The sequence below is a fragment of the Salmo salar genome, chromosome 07 (genome assembly GCF_965601325.2).
Source record: "Salmo salar chromosome 07, fSalSal1, whole genome shotgun sequence".
NCBI lineage: Eukaryota > Metazoa > Chordata > Actinopteri > Salmoniformes > Salmonidae > Salmo > Salmo salar.
In genome coordinates, this window is record NC_138297.1 from 9660001 (window position 1) to 9682514 (window position 22514).

Genomic DNA, 22514 nt, shown 5'->3' on the forward strand with positions numbered 1-22514 from the left:
ATCACTGTGCTGTAAAACAGGGTATAACTGTACTGTAAAACAGGGTGGAACTGTACTGTAAAGCAGGGTAGCACTGTGCTGTAAAACAGGGTAGAACTGTACTGTAAAACAGGGTAGCACTGTGCTGTAAAACAGGGTAGAACTGTACTGTAAAACAGGGTAGAAATGTACTGTAAAACAGGGTAGCACTGTACTGTAAAACATGGTAGAACTGTGCTGTAAAACAGGGTAGAACTGTGCTGTAAAACAGGGTAGCACTGTGCTGTAAAACAGGGTAGCACTGTACTGTAAAATAGGGTAGCACTGTGCTGTAAAACAGGGTAGCACTGTGCTGTAAAACAGGGTAGACCTGTACTGTAAAACAGGGTAGAACTGTACTGTAAAACAGGGTAGAACTGTGCTGTAAAACAGGGTAGACCTGTGCTGTTAAACAGGGTAGACCTGTGCCGTAAAACAGGGTAGCACTGTGCTGTAAAACAGGGTAGCACTGTGCTGTAAAACAGGGTAGCACTGTGCTGTAAAACAAGGTAGAACTGTGCTGTAAAACAGGGTAGCACTGTGCTGTAAAACAGGGTAGACCTGTAATGCAAACAAGTGTGTTAGGGGACATGTGGACGGAAAGCTGGAATGTGTGTGTGTGTGTTCATTGTCCATCCAACAGGCTTCAGACCGGCGATCCAGCTTCAGGAGTCGTGGCTCAGCACACTCCCTAGGCTCCAGGTAACACACACACCACCCCCCCCCCCCCCCCCCCCACCCCCCCCCCCCCACCCCCCGTTTCCTACCAAGCTGTTATTCAAACCACCCCATATCTACTGACGCCAACCACTTCCACATTCAACATTCTACCAGTGGGACTGACCATGTGACTGACAGTTCTTCCTGTCTCTGTAGTCCCTGAGGGTTCCAGCCTACTTCTGTGAGGTCGGAGAGTTGAGTTGTGAGTGCAGCCAGCAGGTGATGAGCCAGGCCACCGGGGGTACCCTCTCCCCTCCACACGTCAACCCCTTCCACTGCCCCCTGCGCATCACTGGAGGAGATAACATGCTGCCCTGGTGAGGGAGGCTCCTTCCTTAGAGCTGTTGGGGGGCAATATCTTCTGGTATACTTCTCTCTCTGTCTGTCTCTCTCTCTCTTCTCTCTCTGTCTCGCTCTCTCTCTCGTCTCTCTCTGTCTGTCTCTCTCTCTCTTCTCTTTCTGTCTCTCTCTCTGTCTGTCCTCTCTCTTCTCTCTCCCTCTCTTTTCTCTCTCCCTCTCTTTTCTCTCTCCCTCTCTTTTCGCTCCCTCTCTCCGTCTCTCTCTCTCTGTCTGTCTCTCTCTGTCTCTCGCGCTCTCTTTTCTCTCTCCCTCCCTTTTCTCTCCGTCTCTCTCTCTCTCCGTCTCTCTCTCTCTGTCTCTCTCTCTCTTTTCTCCTCTGTCGCTCTCTGTCTGTCTCTCTCTCTCTGTCTGTCTCTCTCTCTTCTCTCTCTCTCCCTCTCTCTCTGTCTCTCTCTCCCTCTCTGTCTCGCTCTCTCTGTCTCTCTCCCTCTCTCTCTCTCTCTCTCTCTCCCTCTCTCTCTCTCTCTCTCTCTTTCTCCCTCTCTCTCTCTCTGTCTCTCTCTGTCTCCCTCTCTCCCTCTCTGTCTCTCTCCCTCTCTCTCTCTCTTTCTCTCTCCCTCTTCTCTCTCTCTCTCTCTCTCTCTCTCCCTCTTCTCTCTCCCTCTTCTCTCTGTCTCTCTCTCTCCCTCTCTCTCTCCCTCCCTCCCTCTTCTCTCGGTCTCCCTCTCTCTCTCTCTCTCTTCTCTCTCCCTCTTCTCTCTCTCTCTTCTCTATCCCTCTTCTCTCTGTCTCTCTCTCTCCCTCTCTCTCTCCCTCCCTCCCTCTTCTCTCGGTCTCTATCTCTCTCTCTCTCTCTCTCTCTCTGTTTTGTGTTAACCCTAAGCCTAAGAAAGTGCCTGCTATGTGACCTGTCCTCATCTCCCTCCCAGGTATTCCAATGCCTTCATCTTCCATCTGAGGTACAAGCCCCTACATAGTGAGAAACGACCTTCTGTGGCCTACCCCAAAGCCCCGCCTCTGCAGGTAGAGCCGGCCAATCAGGAACCTGACTACCCTGTGAAGATGAGTCGCAGGGATAGGAAGCAGGCCGCCCGCAATATGCCACGCAAACGCAAATGATGATAATGACATGCACACAGGTACACACTCAAACACAAACATATACACACATACACACACACACTGGCACATACACAACACACACTGGCACACACTGGCGCGTGTGCACACGAGGTTACTCTCAATGAACAGACTCAGGGCAGACTACCACTTTAGCTGAACTAGCCTTTTCATTAAACAAGACCAATCATAGACTCTTCAGTGATTGCCGTGCCAGTTTGTTTGTTGGTTATACGTTCTCAATAGGTTGTATTTGATGTTTTAATTATGTTTTAATCCTCTGCATATCAACGCCCTAAGGGTCCCTTTCCTTCTATAAGACATTGTAGTCTACTGTTAACCACGTGACTGGTAAGATGACTTATTATGTAGGCTAGAGTTTGTGTGCTTGTGACATTCTTTATCTTGTACAGACAGAGATATTACATGTAACAACCAAGACCCGCTTATTCCCCTGTAGTTATGCCCTTATGTACTGCAGAGAGAAAGAGAGAGAGGGAGAGAGAGAGAGAGGGAGATAGAAAGTTCATAAGCGTACAATACTCTTAAAAACAAATACAGAACGTAAATGATACAGTAACAAAACACTAAACTGACAGGCCAAACCCATGTGCTCCCTCCCTATCCATAACCACTTGGCCCATCCCATCATCACCCAACAGAACTTTGGGGACAACTGATTCCTGATCAATGAATTATCTCTAAATCACGTGCTTGTAAATCAATGGCCTCTGTGTGCCTCCAAATGATTCAAGTTCAGTTTGTTTACTTCCTCACAGTTCTATCCAAGTTAACCTCAGACAGAGTGTGATAACGTGAAATGTCACAGCACGTTCTGAACTGCTCTGAAAACAAAGAAACTAAATCGCCCACATGGCTGCCACTTTGATATGATCAGGAAGATTATATTATTTATATGGCACACCGTCCGACATACGGGGGGGAGGGGGGGAGGGGGCTATGGAGTTGATCAGCTAGTGGAGATGGGTCATTAGGGGGCTATGGAGTTGATCAGCTAGTGGAGATGGGTCATTAGGGGGCTATGGAGTTGATCAGCTAGTGGAGATGCGTAGGGGGCTATGGAGTTGATCAGCTAGTGGAGATGGGTAGGGGGTTATGGAGTTGATCAGCTAGTGGAGATGCGTAGGGGGCTATGGAGTTGATCAGCTAGTGGAGATGGGTCATTAGGGGGCTATGGAGTTGATCAGCTAGTGGAGATGGGTCATTAGGGGGCTATGGAGTTGATCAGCTAGTGGAGATGCGTAGGGGGCTATGGAGTTGATCAGCTAGTGGAGATGGGTAGGGGGTTATGGAGTTGATCAGCTAGTGGAGATGCGTAGGGGGCTATGGAGTTGATCAGCTAGTGGAGATGGGTAGGGGGCTATGGAGTTGATCAGCTAGTGGAGATGCGTAGGGGGTTATGGAGTTGATCAGCTAGTGGAGATGCGTAGGGGGTTATGGAGTTGATCAGCTAGTGGAGATGGGTAGGGGGCTATGGAGTTGATCAGCTAGTGGAGATGCGTAGGGGGCTATGGAGTTGATCAGCTAGTGGAGATGGGTAGGGGTCTATGGAGTTGATCAGCTAGTGGAGATGGGTAGGGGGCTATGGAGTTGATCAGCTAGTGGAGATGGGTAGGGGGCTATGGAGTTGATCAGCTAGTGGAGATGGGTAGGGGGCTATGGAGTTGATCAGCTAGTGGAGATGGGTCATTAGGGGGCTATGGAGTTGATCAGCTAGTGGAGATGGGTCATTAGGGGGCTATGGAGTTGATCAGCTAGTGGAGATGGGTCATTAGGGGGCTATGGAGTTGATCAGCTAGTGGAGATGCGTAGGGGGCTATGGAGTTGATCAGCTAGTGGAGATGGGTAGGGGGTTATGGAGTTGATCAGCTAGTGGAGATGCGTAGGGGGCTATGGAGTTGATCAGCTAGTGGAGATGGGTAGGGGGCTATGGAGTTGATCAGCTAGTGGAGATGGGTAGGGGGTTATGGAGTTGATCAGCTAGTGGAGATGGGTAGGGGGTTATGGAGTTGATCAGCTAGTGGAGATGGGTAGGGGGCTATGGAGTTGATCAGCTAGTGGAGATGCGTAGGGGGCTATGGAGTTGATCAGCTAGTGGAGATGGGTAGGGGGCTATGGAGTTGATCAGCTAGTGGAGATGGGTAGGGGGCTATGGAGTTGATCAGCTAGTGGAGATGCGTAGGGGGCTATGGAGTTGATCAGCTAGTGGAGATGGGTAGGGGTCTATGGAGTTGATCAGCTAGTGGAGATGGGTAGGGGGCTATGGAGTTGATCAGCTAGTGGAAGTAATAGAAGTAATAAAAACGTAAATGCAGGCTTTGTTGAATGGTCGCAGATGGTGACGGCTTTCTGACTGCAGCCAAAGAGTCGCTGCGAAACGGTGAGTGACGTCATGGTGTCGCGTACTGGGAAAGTAGTCTATTTCATTTGAATGACGTCAGAGCTTTTATTTATAGTTTAAAAAACATGCGAACGCTTTTTTGTTTTTGTCGCCTGCCTCCTGATGTAGCCTAGTGCGTGTCACTGAACGACTGTGTGGCGGAGAGAGAGAGAGAGACAGAGAGAGAGAGAGAGAGTGGGGGAGAGAGAGACAGAGAGGGAGAGAGGCTATTCACTTCCAACCGGCACCAGCATTATCTAAGCAGGTTGTACGGTGCATTCTAAACAGATAGCGGCACAGACTGTTCAGAGTCGACAACCACGGAGAAACAAACATCACAACAACCGGACCGTCTTGAGTAACGGAAGGGGAAGGTAGCCCTTTTAGCAGCCTACCGCTACGCATGTTGACGCTATACTCTGTAACAATCCCACCGTTTTCTCTCGCTCTGTCCGTCTTTATCAAGGACTGCGAAGGACGAACGGGATAGTAAAAAAAGTATTCGTTGAGATAGTCACATGACCTACAGAATTGACAAGCTGTCAGTACCGGCTCACGGAATGGAAAAGCTGCACGGACGGCGTCGGACCTAATTGGAAAGAATTGGGTAATAACGGAAGATCTTCATACTGGAAAACAAAAAACAAATGGCAGAATAGATGAACACGAATTTACACGAACACTATTTTCCCATTAGGTAAGACAAACCTGAATATGTGAACGGACGTGAGTGACCTTGTTTCAAGGGCTAGAGTTACTGCAACATCCTGTTTCTCTCTACATTCTCCGGGGGATTTATTTGGCACCAATGGCGACTTTGATGAATTAAACCGGGACGAGAATTGTGGACTAAAGACCATGAATAATAAATAGTCCGCTCAACCATGCGGAGTTCCTCTGATCGCCCCGCCTATCCCAGCATAACCCACATGACCTAGTTTCGGACGTATGACATTTCTAGTACCGGTACCTGTCTTTTGGCTTTGACTGACACACAATTGAAGTTCAACTCCATTGAACCTTGAAGGACGTGAAGTGAGACGTATTTTTGTTCTTCTTCTTCCTGTACCTTTCACTCAGTTTGCCAATGAATAACGGAAACGATGCGTTATTATAAAGGCTGCGTAAATGTGTATTAGTCAATGATAGCCTATATCAAGGTCTTGATTGCTGGATGTGTCTAATCTTTTGGATTTACCTGGGGGTCAAGAAACAACTGAGAGGAGACATAATTATCATGAGCGTTTCCCTCTGAAGCACTGGATTAAGTGAATTTCCTGTATAGGCTACCTCTGTCATTTCCTGTATAACACCTGTCATTGTTTTTTATTACATGTGGGAAGAATAATTCTACTGACTCAGGGAATTTCATGCTCATGAAAAGCATTTTCATGAATGGTGCTATAAGGATTACACTTTATGAAACTTGCATTTGGTTTTGATACTGTTATTGAGATCAAAGGTTTGCATGAGAAGGGAATTTTTGACAATGAAAAAGGGAGAAAGGAATTGACAGGAAATCGTCAGGGATTATGACATCAGATGCTGTCTGTCAATAATCAAGAGGACCATGCTGTGATTGACAGCTAGATCAATAAAAACATATCAGCCGAGCAATAAAAGCCAGCCAAGAGGATCTGAGGGCATTTTTATGGCAATGACGACAAAAGAACAAGTGCTTTTAAGGACAGAGCAAGTAGAGCGTGTTCAACCCCTCAACAGAGATTTATTGGAGCCAACCAATCATCAAACAGTCCGTCCTTCTCCTCATCCAATCATGTTCTTGAATTGCGGCCAATTGCTCCCACCCCTGCTGCGGCACGCAGATGTCCCAGCCCGCATCACGGAGAGCTTCATCCTGTCCGGTTACCGCTTCCCCAACTACAGCCTCGCCCAATGCCTGCTCTCAGCCTTCCGGCCCACCAATGAGACCGGCAACTTCTGGACCCATTTCCTGCCAGTCTTCATCTTTGCCTTCTACTTCCTGGAGCCGTTCTGTTTGGAGGGCGCCCCGCCCACCGGCGACCCTTTCTTCTACCCGCTGTGGAACTACTTCATGGGGGTGTTGTGCCTGCTGATGGCTAGCAGCATGGCTCACCTCCTCAACTCCATGTCTCTGGTCATAAGGGAGGTGTGCTTTTTCGTGGATTATGGAACCATCAGTGCTTACACCGTCGGGTCTTCATTGGCCTATTACTACTATATCCACCCCAGGGCGGGGATCCTGGAATTGAGGATTGGGAGACACAACAACACCCACCAGGACCCTTCTTCGTCATCGTCATCATTGTCCTCGGCCATGCCAGAGTTCAGCGTGTTTTTCGAGACCTTATACATCCCCAGCTCCTGCCTGGTGGCCATCATCTGTGTCCTGGCCTGCTGCAACACCCGCCAACGCTGGAGGACCTACCGCTATATCATACGTACCCTGGTATTCCTCCTGCCCTTCCTGGTGGCCTCCACGCCCATCTTCTACCGCCTCCTCCACTCCTCCCCCTACCTCCCAACCTCCTCCTCTTTCTCCTCCTCCTCCTCCATGACCCAGTTCTTCTGCCGACACTGTTTCTGGCTGGTGGTGTCAGCCCTGTTCAACATTAGCAAGATCCCTGAGCGACTGTCACCGGGTAGGTTTGATATCTGGGGGCATAGTCACCAGTGGTTCCACGTCTGCACCTTCCTGTCCATCCTTGATGAACTTCATATGATCAATGGGGAAGTGAGGGCTATACTCCTTCACCCAGTCCTGGTGGTCCCCCCAGCCACCCCTCCACACCTCCCCGGCCCCACCTTAGCCTCCACCTACGGGGTGATGCTGGTCCTCCAGGCCTCCATCGCCTCCATCATCGCCTGGTTCTCCTGGTGCGCCAACAGCATCTACAAACCCCAGGGAGACCAGTTGGAGAAAGAGTTCCTCACTAAAAGACATCTAAAGTGTCACTGATATTGGGATCTGATTTGATGAAGAGCTCTGACTTTATTCTAAGACATAGGCCAGTCAGTTAGTAGATGAATTGACTTAATTTATTTCATCACTTGAACAATGCAGCACATATCGTTTATGAAGGTTACCACTCACGTAATATAAAAAGTAGCATGTGTTTTCATGTATTGTTTTCATTTTTAGTCACTCTGTAACATTCACTAGTCCTGTAACCTACTTTGTTTTTACCTTCACCCAGTGGTTTCACCCTTTCCCCTTTCCTTGGACTATGTGGGTAACTTTAGCTTTGAAAAGGTAAGTGGCGGTCAGCTACTATTCAAGGGTTTTTGTTTTTCGAGTTCACCATGGGGGTCCTATTGAGTCCACTGGATTAGGAACAGTGTTTTGTGGGGTTGGAACACCTTGGCGGATCAGTCAAGTCGCCTGGGGTTCAGTCAAGTCCCCTGGGGTTCAGTCAAGTCCCCTGGGGTTCAGTCATGTCCCCTGGGGTTCAGTCAAGTCCCCTGGGGTTCAGTCATGTCCCCTGGGGTTCAGTCATGTCCCCTGGGGTTCAGTCATGTCCCCTGGGGTTCCAGGACTCACATTCTGTTCTAGAACAAGATGATAATTCTATTCCTTAAGGGGGTTTGAAGGTAGAGGACATTGGAAAGGTGTTGTTACCCTCGGAGAACTAAGATCCACATAGGATCAACATGTTAACAATGCCCTTTAAATGTCATAGGGAGATTTAAGAAACGTTTGCTGCCATGCTGTCTTTTAACGCTTCCTCGATTAATCTCCTTCAACCTTCCTCCACTTCCCCTACCCTCTCTGACTGATAATACCTCTTCATATCTCTCTCTCTCTTTATCTCTCTCTTTATCTCTCTCTTTATCTCTCTATCTCTCTCTCTCTTTATCTCTCTCTTTATCTCTCTCTTATCTCTCTCTTTATCTCTCTATCTCTCTCACTCGATTAGTCTCCTTCAACCTTCCCCCACTTCCCTTACCGTCTCTGACTGATAATACCTCTTCATATCTCTCTCTCTCTCACTCTCTCTCTCACTCTCTCTCTCTCTCTCTCTCTCTCTCTCTCTCTATCTCACTCTCAAATTCTCTCTCTATATATATCTCTCGCACACTCGCAATTTCATTTTCCTTCATGTTATACTTAATCTCTCTTCATACTTTCTTGATACCTTCTCAAAACTCGCTGTCATGCCACACACAGTTTAATTTCCTATCGCTTTCTCACAAGCCGTCTTTGCTCCCGAGTGGCGCAGCGGTCTAAGGCACTGCAGCTCAGTGCTAGAAGCGTCACTATAGACCCTGGTTTGATCCTGGGCTGTATCACAACTGGCCGTGATCGGGAGTCCCATAGGGCGGCGCACAATTGGTCCAGCGTCGTCCGGGTTATGGGAGGGTTTGGCCGTCATTGTAAAATAAGAATTTGTTCTAAACTGACTTGCCTAGTTTAATAAAGGTTAAATAAAAAAACAGGAAGTGGGGTAGCCTTTCCGACAACAGAAATAGACCAACACCTCACTCGGTCTTACATTATTGCACTCTGAGGGGTGGAATCCAGAGGGTGGAGCCCGACTTCATATGCACTTTCTGAAGCCACATCTTCAAAAGCACTTTTACATACAGCATATTTCTAACACGTTTCTGATGATGACTTGTTGATCTAATCTTCTAGACCACAGATTTGTACTGCTATCAATATCAATGGTCAACTTCATACAATAACTGCATGTACTGTACACTGATTGCACTGAAAAACTTTCCATACTTTATTTATGGTAAAGAAACAAGGGCTTGAAACAGACAGTGATGGAACTTTCTTTTTTACCTGCGGTAAAATCTATACATCTGAAGCCGTAGTGAGGATAGATACATTGTATAAACCACAGGAGGTTGGTGGCACCCTAATTGGGGAGGACAGGCTCGTGGTAATGACTGGAGTGGAATCAGTGGAATGGTAACAAACACATGGTTTCCATGGTTTCCAGGTGTTTGATGCCATTCCCTTCACTCCGTTCCAGCTTTTATTATGAGCTGTCCTCCCCTCAGCAGCCTCCTGTGGTATACACTCTTATCAGCAGATCATTGATGATGTGTTACCCTGCTCAGACATTGCTGACGCATGCCAGATCTTACAACGCCTTGATAGGTATTTTACCAATCATGTGTTATAGCAATCTGGGGCCTGACGGCACAATCGATGACCTGGCATGCAATGTCTGAGCAGGGTAACATGACCTGAATGTTGACAATGTGGACGATTGGATGAGACCACCAGGAAGAAACACTCTGGTTAGATTTGCACTCAACCAATCAGGTTACTTTGAGGAAGTTGTTGACCAATGAGACTCCTGAAGGATGATTGTTTATTTGTCTCTCAACCAATCATGCAAATATTTGCATGAAATAGCCTCCTCTTATGTAGATAATTAGCAGTAGCACGTTTAAATACTCCTTCTGAATGTTCATTTCCTGGGAATGTAAGAGAGACAGCAAGACATGCTTCTATCTGAGACAGACATACAGTAGATTAGCTAGCATAAACAATGACGTTTTAATTGCTATGCTCCGGACATTCTCATGTCTTCTCCCCCATATCTCTGCTCTCCTCTCTCTTCCTGGTTATGGATTCTAGTGCTGTCTGTCTCTTCCTGGTTATGGATTCTACTGCTGTCTGTCTCTTCCTGGTTATGGATTCTACTGCTGTCTGTCTCTTCCTGGTTATGGATTCTACTGCTGTCTGTCTCTTCCTGGTTATGGATTCTAGTGCTGTCTGTCGCTTCCTGGTTATGGATTCTACTGCTGTCTGTCTCTTCCTGGTTATGGATTCTACTGCTGTCTGTCTCTTCCTGGTTATGGATTCTACTGCTGTCTGTCTCTTCCTGGTTATGGATTCTACTGCTGTCTGTCTCTTCCTGGTTATGGATTCTAGTGCTGTCTGTCGCTTCCTGGTTATGGATTCTACTGCTGTCTGTCTCTTCCTGGTTATGGATTCTAGTGCTGTCTGTCGCTTCCTGGTTATGGATTCTACTGCTGTCTGTCTCTTCCTGGTTATGGATTCTAGTGCTGTCTGTCTCTTCCTGGTTATGGATTCTACTGCTGTCTGTCTCTTCCTGGTTATGGATTCTACTGCTGTCTGTCTCTTCCTGGTTATGGATTCTACTGCTGTCTGTCTCTTCCTGGTTATGGATTCTACTGCTGTCTGTCTCTTCCTGGTTATGGATTCTACTGCTGTCTGTCTCTTCCTGGTTATGGATTCTACTGCTGTCTGTCTCTTCCTGGTTATGGATTCTACTGCTGTCTGTCTCTTCCTGGTTATGGATTCTACTGCTGTCTGTCTCTTCCTGGTTATGGATTCTACTGCTGTCTGTCTCTTCCTGGTTATGGATTCTACTGCTGTCTGTCTCTTCCTGGTTATGGATTCTACTGCTGTCTGTCTCTTCCTGGTTATGGATTCTAGTGCGGTCTGTCTCTTCCTGGTTATGGATTCTAGTGCTGTCTGTCTCTTCCTGGTTATGGATTCTACTGCTGTCTGTCTCTTCCTGGTTATGGATTCTACTGCTGTCTGTCTCTTCCTGGTTATGGATTCTACTGCTGTCTGTCTCTTCCTGGTTATGGATTCTACTGCTGTCTGTCTCTTCCTGGTTATGGATTCTACTGCTGTCTGTCTCTTCCTGGTTATGGATTCTACTGCTGTCTGTCTCTTCCTGGTTATGGATTCTAGTGCTGTCTGTCGCTTCCTGGTTATGGATTCTACTGCTGTCTGTCTCTTCCTGGTTATGGATTCTACTGCTGTCTGTTGCTTCCTGGTTATGGATTCTACTGCTGTCTGTGTTTAGTTCTGTCTTCTTTTGAAGAATTATGCCATCAGTTATTGAGAAAAGAAAGAGAAAGCATGTCTTGTGTTTAAAATGCTTAAAATGTAAGAGTCTGATCTGATTAATTTATATCAGGGCAAGCCGTAGATATACATAACAGAGTTCTGCAAACTATCCTCCATTTTAGCTCCAAATTTCCATTCCCAATCTCCATGGATAACTCTATTTATGGGTAAAACTTTGACTCTTTTGGTTTTGCCCTCTCCCACGCTCTGAGTTTATTTTCACATTGACAGTGGACCAGGCCAGTCCCGTCTTAGAGATGAAGTGCAGTGATGAAAAAATAATGTCGAAAAATTGTCCAAGTCAACGTGGATTTCCTTGTTGTTATTGCTGTCATTGTCCAATTTGTGCTTCACTACAGAGTCTGATGTTTGGATTGAATCCAAAAGGGTGTGCTGTATGTTGCTCCTAGCCTGTGTGGTTGCCAGATGTGTTTCTGCTTTAGCCCACTTTAGTAAACTGTTTTGTTGACTCAAACACTGGTTGGTTGTAGTGACCATGACATTGTGGCAATAACGAGGAAAGCCAAATTGCCAAAGGTTGGGCCTAAACTAATTTATAAAAGATCATAAAAAATGTTTTCTAGGACTCTTCTGTTGAAGATGTATAACATGTATGTTGGTCTGATGTGTATGAGGAAGGGAATCCAGATGCAGCACTGGAAGTATTTGTAGAAATATTCCTGCCAGTTGTTGACCAGCACCTGTTAAGAATATAACTGTAAGAACTGTTAGGGCCCCTGGATTGATGATGAATTTAAGAATTATTTGGTTCATAGACACAATGCAAAAGAGATGGCATACAAGTCAGGCTGCTCAGCTGATTGGTTGACATTCTGTAACTTGAGACATTTTGTGACTAAACTTAACAAAAATAAGATTTTTTTTTCTATTAGCAAACAAACCAAGATAAATGACATAAAACACAATGGAAAAGGCTTTGGAGCACCTTAAATGATATCATGGGCAGAAAACCCAATTCATCTCCATCGTTCATTGAAGTTGATGGATAATTTATAACAAAACCTTTCGATGTTAGCCATTCATTTCAATTACTATCTCACTAGTAGTGGAAAAAATCACAAGTGAAATTACAACATTGAACAAGTGAACCATCATATTGTTATATAAAATATCTAATAATGAAAAAGAAGGATTGCTGTTTTGAATTTGGTCAAGTTAGTGCTGGAGAGGTGGAAAAACTATTGTTATCCATCAGTAATGATAAGCCACCAGGTATAGACAACCTTAATTAACCTATTGAGGACGGTAGCAGACTGTATTGCCACCCCTATTTGATATATCTTTAACCAAAGCCTAAAGGAATGGGTGTGTCCACAGGCGTGGAAGGAAGCTAAACAAATTCCACTGCCTAAAAATAGTAAAGCACCCTTTGCTGGCTCTAACAGCCGCCCAATCAGTTTGCTGCCTGTTCTTAGTAAACTGATGGAGAAAATTGTGTTTGACCAAATACAATGCAATTTTTCAGAGAACAAGTTAACGACTGACTTTCAGCATGCATATAGGGAAGGGCACTCAACTTGTACTGCACTGACTCAGATGACTGATGATTGGTTAAAAGAAATGGATAGTAAGATAGTAGTTGGAGCTGAATTGTTAGATTTTTATTGAAGAAACTCACTTGCTATGGCTTTACATCACCTGCTATTTGGTTGGAATGTTGGATAAGTAACATTCCATTGGGTTGGAATGTTGGATAAGTAACATTCCATTGGGTTGGAATGTTGGATAAGTAACATTCCATTGGGTTGGAATGTTGGATAAGTAACATTCCATTGGGTTGGAATGTTGGATAAGTAACATTCCATTGGGTTGGAATGTTGGATAAGTAACATTCCATTGGGTTGGAATGTTGGATAAATAACATTCCATTCGGTTGGAATGTCGAATAAATAACATTCCATTCGGTTGGAATGTTATTTATCCAATAGAACCCAGAGAGTGTTTGTCAATGGAAGCTTCTCTAACATCAGATATGTACAGTGCGGTGTCCCTCAGGGCAGTTGACTTGGGCCGTTACTCTTCTCTATTATTACAAATGATTTGCCACTGGTCTTACACAAAGCTAGAACGACTAATGCGGATGATTCCACACTCTACATGTCAGCACCAAAAGCCAGTGAGCTCACTGAAATTCTAGTTAAAGTTAGTATCAGAATGGGTGATTAATGATGAACAGGTTTTTAATAAATATAGAACTAAAAGCATTGTGTTTGGTTCAAAACATTCTCCAAGACCTAAACCTAAACCGGAGTTGTACATAAAGGGTGTGGATGTCGATTAAGGCAACCCCCCCCCACGTGCACCTCTCTGATTCAGAGGGGTTGGGTTAAATGTGGATGACACATTTCAGTTTAATACATTCAGTTGGACAACTGACTAGGTGTCCCCCCTTTCCCCATTGAGCAAGTTGAGGAAGCTAAACTCCTAGGTATAACATCGGATGGTCAATTATCATGGTCAAGTCATATTGACAGTGTTGTTGTGAAGTCGGGGAGGGGTATGTCTGTTATAAAAACATGTTCTGCGTTTTTGACACAAAGATCAACTGTACTAGTTGTTCAGGCTCTGATCTTGTCCCATCTTAATAACCGTCCGCTAATATGGTCAAGTGTATCAAAGAAAGACATAGCAAAGCTGCAGCTCAAAACAGAGCAGCACCTTTAAAGGCCCATATACAACTAACATCGTCAACAACAACAACTAACAACAACATCAACTAACATCAACTTTCCTGGTTGAGGATTGACGAGAGATTAGCTATTTTTCTTCTAGTTTTTACGAGATAAAATGACTGTAATGAAAATGACAGATTGTCTGCATAATCAAATAACATTCAGCTCAGACACCCGTACATACCCCTACAAGACATGCCACCAGGGGTCTCTTCAGACACCCAGACATACCCCCACAAGACATGCCACCAGGGGTCTCTTCAGACACCCAGACATACCCCTACAAGACATACCACCAGGGGTCTCTTCAGACACCCAGACATACCCCCACAAGACATACCACCAGGGGTCTCTTCAGACACCCAGACATACCCCCACAAGACATACCACCAGGGGTCTCTTCAGACACCCAGACATACCCCCACAAGACATGCCACCAGGGGTCTCTTCAGACACCCAGACATACCCCCACAAGACATACCACCAGGGGTCTCTTCAGACACCCAGACTTACCCCACAAGACATGCCACCAGGGGTCTCTTCAGACACCCAGACTTACCCCACAAGACATGCCACCAGGGGTCTCTTCAGTCCCAAAGTCCAAAAGGAATTCACGGCAACTCACAGTATTATTATACAGAGCCATGATCACATAGAACTCTTCCATCTCCTGTTAGTCAGCAAACAGCAGAATGACCTTTAAACACTGATTAAACAACAACTCATAAAACAGACTGTGAGGACACAGACACACACACACACACACACTCTAACACACACACAGATATACTACATGTATTTACATGTGTCTCGATGCACTGAATTGCACAAGCTTGTGAGAGGTAGCTTTTTGAGAACCAGACTTTTTTTTAAGGAAAGGTTATTTTGCTTCTTCTGGTCCACAAAAAAGCTACATCTCCACATAACATTGCTGTAATGTAAAGGTTGGCATAACATTGCTGTAATGTAAAGGTTGGCGTAACATTGCTGTAATGTAAAGGTTGGCGTAACATTGCTGTAAAGTAAAGGTTGGCGTAACATTGCAGCACTGTAACATTTCTGCAACGTTTAGGCAACACTTGCTTACAGGAAGTTGACCTTCAAAGCCCTACACAGCTCTTTGTAGGTATCTGCCAGACTTGAAAGAATTATGCATTATTACAAACGTTGAGGAAATAATCTTTCCATAACTTAAATGTAACATTTCAATAGTTTGCTGCACTGTGAATGGAAACGCTGACACAACGTTAGGCTCTTTATCCTGTCTGTGTAGGCAGGAGATGCCAGACCTAAAGTTATCAGATGTAATGCAAAGCCCCTGTGGATGGAAGACTGTACAAACAAGGCTAATTTACCTATATCAGGAGTCGGCAACAGACGGGCCCAAACCGGTCGAAAAAAAACAGTCAAATCACCAGAAATTCAGCCCAAAAATATTGCATAATTTAGGAAATCTGATCCCAAGTATTCCCAGGAATCAATAAAGAGACATATGTAATGGTACCTCGGTATAATCAAGGTATTTGAAAATACAATCTCTTTTTGATCTTAGTTGTGGTCAATTTGCAGTGTACAAATGTATGGAATTATGTTCTGGCCCCCCGGACCAGAAAAATCATCTTGTGGCTGAATCTAGTTGCCAAGCCCTGATGTACAGTATGTCTTTCAGGGGTAAAGGCTGATTCTGATATATGCATTTAAATAGTGTGTATATATATATATATACTATAGACACTGTAGACATGTTATATATATTAATGACAATTAGCAGATCACATTGATTTCATCCTAATTATAATCATTTTTAATTTGAAAAGTACATTTTTCTGTCTTTTGTCTTTTGTGCAATAATATTATTGTGTGTAGAGAGATAGCCCTAATATTGAGATGTACAGTTGAATGAATTGAATGAACTGAATCTAAAATAATAAAATGTAGACATGTTATCTATGAGTACTCAGTGTTGTTCAGTACATCTATTTCCTGTCTTGTAATTACACCACAGGTGTGTTGAGGTAGCATAGTTCTTCTTTGAATAAATTTGAATAATCCAAGATTCAAATGTTTGCAAATGGGTTTGGAGAACACATACAGTGCATACAGCCTTATTCTAAAATGGATTAAATCGTTTTTTTTTCCCCCTCATCTATCTACACACAATACCCGATAATGACAAATCAAAAATATATTTTTAGAAATTTTTGCAAATGTATTCAAAATAAAAAACAGAAATATAGCTTATTTACATAAGTATTCAGACCCTTTTCTATGAGACTTAACATTGACCTCAGGTGCTTCCTGTTTCCATGGATCATCCTTGAGATGTTTCTACAACTTGATCGGAGTCCACCTGTGGTAAATTCAATTGATTGGACATGATTTGGAAAGGCACACACCTGTCTATATAAGATCTGGGGAAGGGTACCAAAACATTTCTGCATCATTGAAGGTCCCCAGTGGCCTCCATCATTCTTAAATGGAGGAAGTTTGGAACCAACAAGACTCTTCCTAGAGCTGGTCGCCCGGCCAAACTGAGCAATCAGGGGAAAAGTGCCTTGGTCAGGGAGGTGACCAAGAACCCGATGGTGAAAATATATTTCCTCTGTGGAAATACATCCAGAAGGACAACCATATCTGTAGCCCTCCACCAATCAGGCCTTTAGGGTAGAGTGGCCAGACGGAAGCCACTCCTCAGTAAAAGGCACATGACAGCCCGTTTGGAGTTTGCCAAAAGGCACCTAAAGGACTCTAACCATGCGAAACAAGATTCTCTGGTCTGATGAAACCAAGATTGAACTCTTTTGGCCTGAATGCCAAGCGTCTCATCTGGAGGAAACCTGGCACCATCCCTACAGTGAAGCATGGTGGTGGAAGCATCATGCTGTGGGGATGTTTTTCAGCGGCAGGGACTGGGAGACTAGTCAGGATCGAGGGAAAGATGAACAGAGTAAAGTGCAGGGAGATCCTTAATGAAAACCTAAGGCAGAGCAAACAAGGCTTCAGACCAGGGTGAAGGTTCACCTTCCAACAGGACAACGACCCTAAGCACACAGCCAAGATAACGCTGGAGTGGCTTCGGGACAAGTTACTGAATGTCGGTGAGTTGCCCAGCCAGAGCCCAGAACTTTAACCCCATCGAACATCTCTGGAGAGACCTGAAAATAGCTGTGCAGCGACGCTGCCAATCCAACCTGACAGAGCTTGAGAGGATCTGCAGAGAAGAATGGGAGAAATTCCCCAAATACAGGTGTGCCAAACTTGTAGCGTCATACCCAACAAGACTCAGTGCCGTAATCGCTGCAAAAGGTGCTTCAACAAAGTACTGAGTAAAGGATATGAATACTTATATAAATGTCATATTTCAGGTTTTTAGGTTTTATAAATTAGCTAAAAATTAAAAAAAACGGGTTTTCTTTGTCATAATGGGGTATTATGTGTAGATTGATGAGGGGGAAAAAAGATTTAATCAAATTTAGTATAAGGCTGTAACGTAACAAAAATGTTGGAAAAGTAAAGGGGTCTGAATAGTTTCGAAAGGCACTGAAAGCTGCTGCTGTTCTGTAGACAGAGTGTGCCAAGCTGTGCTGTCTTCCGTGTGTGTTTGCTGCTGTGTCGAGGAGCATGAGCAGCTGGCCATTACATGGTTATGTCACTCTCTCTCTCTCTCTCTCTCTCTCTCTCTCTCTCTCTCTCTCTCTCTCTCTCTCTCTCTCTCTCTCTCTCTCTCTCTCTCTCTCCTCTCTCTCTCTCTCTCTCTCTCTCTCTCTCTCTCTCACAAACACACACACACTCGTTGAATTCTCCACCCCCACACAGACTCTTTCCATTCCTCTCTTTCTCTCTCCCTCCCGCCGTCTCTCTATATGCCCTGTAACGCGCAGCGTTCAAAAGATCACTGAAATAGGAGATGGGTAGACAAAGAAGAGCGAAGGAGGAGAGAGAGAGACAGGTACAACAGAGGAGAGTTGGCAGCAGTTCAAGCTCTCTTTGTATGCACTCCCTCCCTCCCTCTCTCCCTTCAGCAGTGTCACCTTCCCTTGCTTAGCCAGTGAGTCACTGTGAGAGAGTGAGAATGAGGAGAAGGAGAGATGAGAGAGAGAGGCAGATGGTCTGAAAGCAGCAGAGATAGAAATACAGGCGAGAGAAAGCGTAATACCTCAATAGACCACCAGGTAGCGACACAAACCGTCTCTGAGCCATGTGTCCCCATGACTACACATCTTGTCCTGAAGGTGACCACAGGTTACTTGTCAAGGCCATTATGTAACTCTTTATAATACGTGATCATTCTGATGAACAGAGTTTAAGATTAATACAGACCATTACATGATCCCAAATAGGACACTGCTGTTTCCCTTGTTGATAATATACAGTTGATATTAATTATAAAAGTCAATATAAAATTCGATTTTCTAATATAACCATAACAAAATAAAGACAAGATCAAATCAGTACTTTTTATTTTGAGTTCATATCTGAACCACATTAGATGCGATTGCTTAACCACAAAATACCACCAGGTGCAGCCATTGATTTGTAATTAGCCCAGAATGTCCATATTCATTGAGACCAAATGGGAGATACCTAGTCAGTTGTCCAACTGAATGTGTCTTCCTGAGTGGCAGAACGACAGATTGTTACCTTGTCTTTCTCGGAGATTCGATCCAGCAACCTTTCGGTTACTGGCCCAACGCTCTAACCACTAGGCTACCTGATGGTTACTGGTCCAACGCTCTAACCACTAGGCTACCTGATGGTTACTGGTCCAACGCTCTAACCACTAGGCTACCTGCTGGTTACTGACCCAACGCTCTAACCACTAGGCTACCTGATGGTTACTGACCCAACGCTCTAACCACTAGGCTACCTGATGGTTACTGACCCAACACTCTAACCACTAGGCTACCTGCTGGTTACTGGCCCAACGCTCTAACCACTAGGCTACCTGCTGGTTACTGGCCCAACGCCCTAACCACTAGGCTACCTGCTGGTTACTGGCCCAACGCTCTAACCACTAGGCTACCTGCTGGTTACTGGTCCAACGCTCTAACCACTAGGCTACCTGCTGGTTACTGGCCCAACGCTCTAACCACTAGGCTACCTGCTGGTTACTGGCCCAACGCTCTAACCACTAGGCTACCTGATGGTTACTGACCCAACGCCCTAACCACTAGGCTACCTGATGGTTACTGACCCAACGCTCTAACCACTAGGCTACCTGCTGGTTACTGACCCAACGCCCTAACCACTAGACTACCTGATGGTTACTGGCCCAACGCTCTAACCACTAGGCTACCTGCTGGTTACTGGCCCAACGCTCTAACCACTAGGCTACCTGATGGTTACTGACCTAACGCCCTAACCACTAGGCTACCTGATGGTTACTGACCCAACGCCCTAACCACTAGGCTACCTGCTGGTTACTGGCCCAACGCCCTAACCACTAGGCTACCTGCTGGTTACTGACCCAACGCCCTAACCACTAGGCTACCTGCTGGTTACTGCCCCAACGCTCTAACCACTAGGCTACCTGCTGGTTACTGGTCCAACGCTCTAACCACTAGGCTACCTGCTGGTTACTGGCCCAACGCTCTAACCACTAGACTACCTGATGGTTACTGACCCAACGCTCTAACCACTAGGCTACCTGCTGGTTACTGGCCCAACGCTCTAACCACTAGGCTACCTGATGGTTACTGACCCAACGCCCTAACCACTAGGCTACCTGATGGTTACTGACCCAACGCCCTAACCACTAGGCTACCTGCTGGTTACTGGCCCAACGCCCTAACCACTAGGCTACCTGCTGGTTACTGACCCAACGCCCTAACCACTAGGCTACCTGCTGGTTACTGCCCCAACGCTCTAACCACTAGGCTACCTGCTGGTTACTGGTCCAACGCTCTAACCACTAGGCTACCTGCTGGTTACTGGCCCAACGCTCTAACCACTAGACTACCTGATGGTTACTGACCCAACGCTCTAACCACTAGGCTACCTGATGGTTACTGACCCAACGCTCTAACCACTAGGCTACCTGCTGGTTACTGACCCAACGCCCCTAACCACTAGGCTACCTGATGGTTACTGACCCAACGCTCTAACCACTAGGCTACCTGCTGGTTACTGACCCAACGCTCTAACCACTAGGCTACCTGCTGGTTACTGGCCCAACGCTCTAACAACTAGACTACCTGCTGGTTACTGACCCAATGCTCTAACCACTAGGCTACCTGCTGGTTACTGACCCAACGCCCTAACCACTAGACTACCTGATAGTGGAAGTGCTGCTGCTGAAGAGACATAGGTGTTTAGCGATGTTTTAGTTTAAGATAATTCAACTTGACGAAACACACAAAATAATCTAATTTGCGATATACATCCTTTATTCACAGAAATATCACAATTTACATACAAATACAAAGAAGTATATCTGAGTGTATAAAAATACGAAATATCAATACGACAACATAAAAAGATTTTACTGTATGTAATGGTTAGCCCCGTGCCCCTAACCTTACGGAAACCATCTTTGGTCGTTGGTCCTCATTTTGAATCATTTTGATTCTCTCGTTTAGAATTAGTTTTCATATTTTCATATTTGGACAGTTGTTGTTGTAGTTGTTTGTTGGTACTGGTACAGTAGGAGGAATGGCAGGTTTCCCACTCTGTGATTGGTGGACTGGGCTGTAAGGTCAGCATGATTGACGGGCGAGATTGGCCAGTGCTTTGTCGTGGACCGCCTTGTACAGGAGAGCGAAGCTGGAGGGGTTGAGAAGGCCACGCCCCTGCACATCCACCTTGCCCATCAGCACGTAATTCGCTCCTGAATGATGAATGAATAAATTAACGAATGGATGGATAGATTAATGAATTAAGGAATGAATGAATGGATAGATGAATGAATGAATGAACAAATTAATGAGTTAACCAATTTACTAATCAATCAATTAGTCCATGGAAAGCTATGATCCCTTATTGATGTCACTTGTTAAATCCACTTCAATCAGTGTAGATGAAGGGGAGAAGACGGGTTAAAGAAGGATTTTTAAACCTTGAGACAATTGAGACATGGATTGTGTATGTGTGTCATTCAGAGGGTGAATGGGCAAGACAACATATTTAATAAGTGTCTTTTAACAGGGTATGGTAGTAGGTGCCAGATGCACCGGTTTGAGTGTCAAGAACTGCAATGCTGCTGGGTTTTTCACTCTCAACAGTTTCCCGTGTGTATCAAGAATCTAACCAAAAAACACAAAAAACACAAAAAAAATGTCTGAAATGTCTGCATTCACTACTGTAAGTCGCTCTGGATAAGAGCGTCTGCTAAATGACTAAAATGTAAAAAATGTAAAAGAATCGTCCATCACGCAAAGGACATCCAGGCAACTGGACACAACTGTGGGAAGCATTGGAGTCAACATGGGCCAGCATCCCTGTGGAACACTTTCAACACCTTGTAGAGTCCATGCCCTGACGAATTGAGGCTGTTCTGGGGGCCAAAAAGGATGGGAGGGTGGGTGTAACTAAATATTAGGAAGGTGTTCCTAATGTTTGGTATAGTCAGTGTATGTGAGACGGTACATACCTTTGCGTAGGCTGGGGCAATTCCTGCAGTTGGAGGTGAGTTTGACTGACATGGCTGGTCCTGATTTGGTGATGGCCATGCGGCCACTCTTATAGGACTTGATGAGAGACACATCCACAGTCACACTGCCCCTAGGGCCTGGGACCAAGGATGTCACCTTCCCTGTGATCACTGGGAGTTGGGAGAGAGGATAGGAGAGGGAGGGGTGGGGGTGGGCAGAGTGATGGAGTAAGATACCGAGAGGGGGGGGGGGGGGGGGGGGGGGGGTGTGAAACAGGATACCAGGATTCTATTTCTGTGGTTTGTACATTCTGACTCACTCATCCCTTCTCTGTGAGGGATTAAGATATTATTGTCATATCAAGGCTTGTGATAAACATTTTCCTGTGGCTATTCTTTGGTGTTTGTTTGTTCAAATCTGAAAATGGCAGAGGGAGAGAGACAGACAGATGGAGGGAGGGAGAGAGGGAAGGGGAGAGAGAGAGGGAGAGAGGGAATGGCAGAGAGGGGGCGAGGGAGGGAGTGAAAGAGAGGGAAGAAGGGAGAGAGGGAAGGGGAGAGGGAGAGAGAGAGGGAAGGAGAGAAAGAGAGACAGGTAGAGAGGGAAGGAGAGAGAGAGACAGGGAGAGAGGGAAGGAGAGAGATAGTGACAGGGAGAGAGGGAGGGAGGGAGGGAGAGAGAGAGTCAGGGAGAGAAGGAGGGAGAGAGGGAAGGAGAGAGAGAAAGGGAGAGAGGGATGGAGAGAGATAGTGACAGGGAGAGAGGGAGGGAGGGAGGGAGAGAGAGAAAGGGAGAGAAGGAGGGAGAGAGGGAAGGAGAGAGAGAAAGGGAGAGAGGGATGGGAGAGA

At 45.5% G+C, this 22514-nt stretch overlaps 3 protein-coding genes across 4 annotated transcripts in view; 2 read left to right on the top strand and 1 right to left on the bottom strand.

The window, feature by feature from the left end:
- LOC106608518 (zinc finger MYND domain-containing protein 15) overlaps positions 1-2356 on the top strand; it is a 12886-nt gene extending 10530 nt beyond the window's left edge. For both annotated transcript variants that reach the window (XM_014206468.3, XM_014206469.3), the window contains exons 12-14: positions 662-720; positions 895-1055; positions 1968-2356. In XM_014206468.3, coding sequence (XP_014061943.1) covers positions 662-720; positions 895-1055; positions 1968-2157 — 410 coding nt within the window. In that variant the 3' untranslated portion in view covers positions 2158-2356. The remainder of the gene's footprint in view (positions 1-661; positions 721-894; positions 1056-1967) is intronic.
- A 2096-nt stretch (positions 2357-4452) lies between these two features.
- Positions 4453-16023, top strand: paqr9 (progestin and adipoQ receptor family member 9). The gene has a single exon (XM_082977349.1). The coding sequence runs from the start codon at positions 6210-6212 to the stop codon at positions 7497-7499; it is 1290 nt and encodes a 429-aa protein (XP_082833475.1). The 5' UTR covers positions 4453-6209; the 3' UTR covers positions 7500-16023.
- Positions 16024-20442: 4419 nt separating this feature from the next.
- LOC106594471 (uncharacterized) overlaps positions 20443-22514 on the bottom strand; it is a 29123-nt gene continuing 27051 nt past the window's right edge. Inside the window, 2 exon segments of the mRNA XM_082977276.1 lie at positions 20443-20903; positions 21666-21836. Of these exon segments, the coding sequence (XP_082833402.1) occupies positions 20773-20903; positions 21666-21836 (302 nt within the window). The 3' untranslated portion in view covers positions 20443-20772.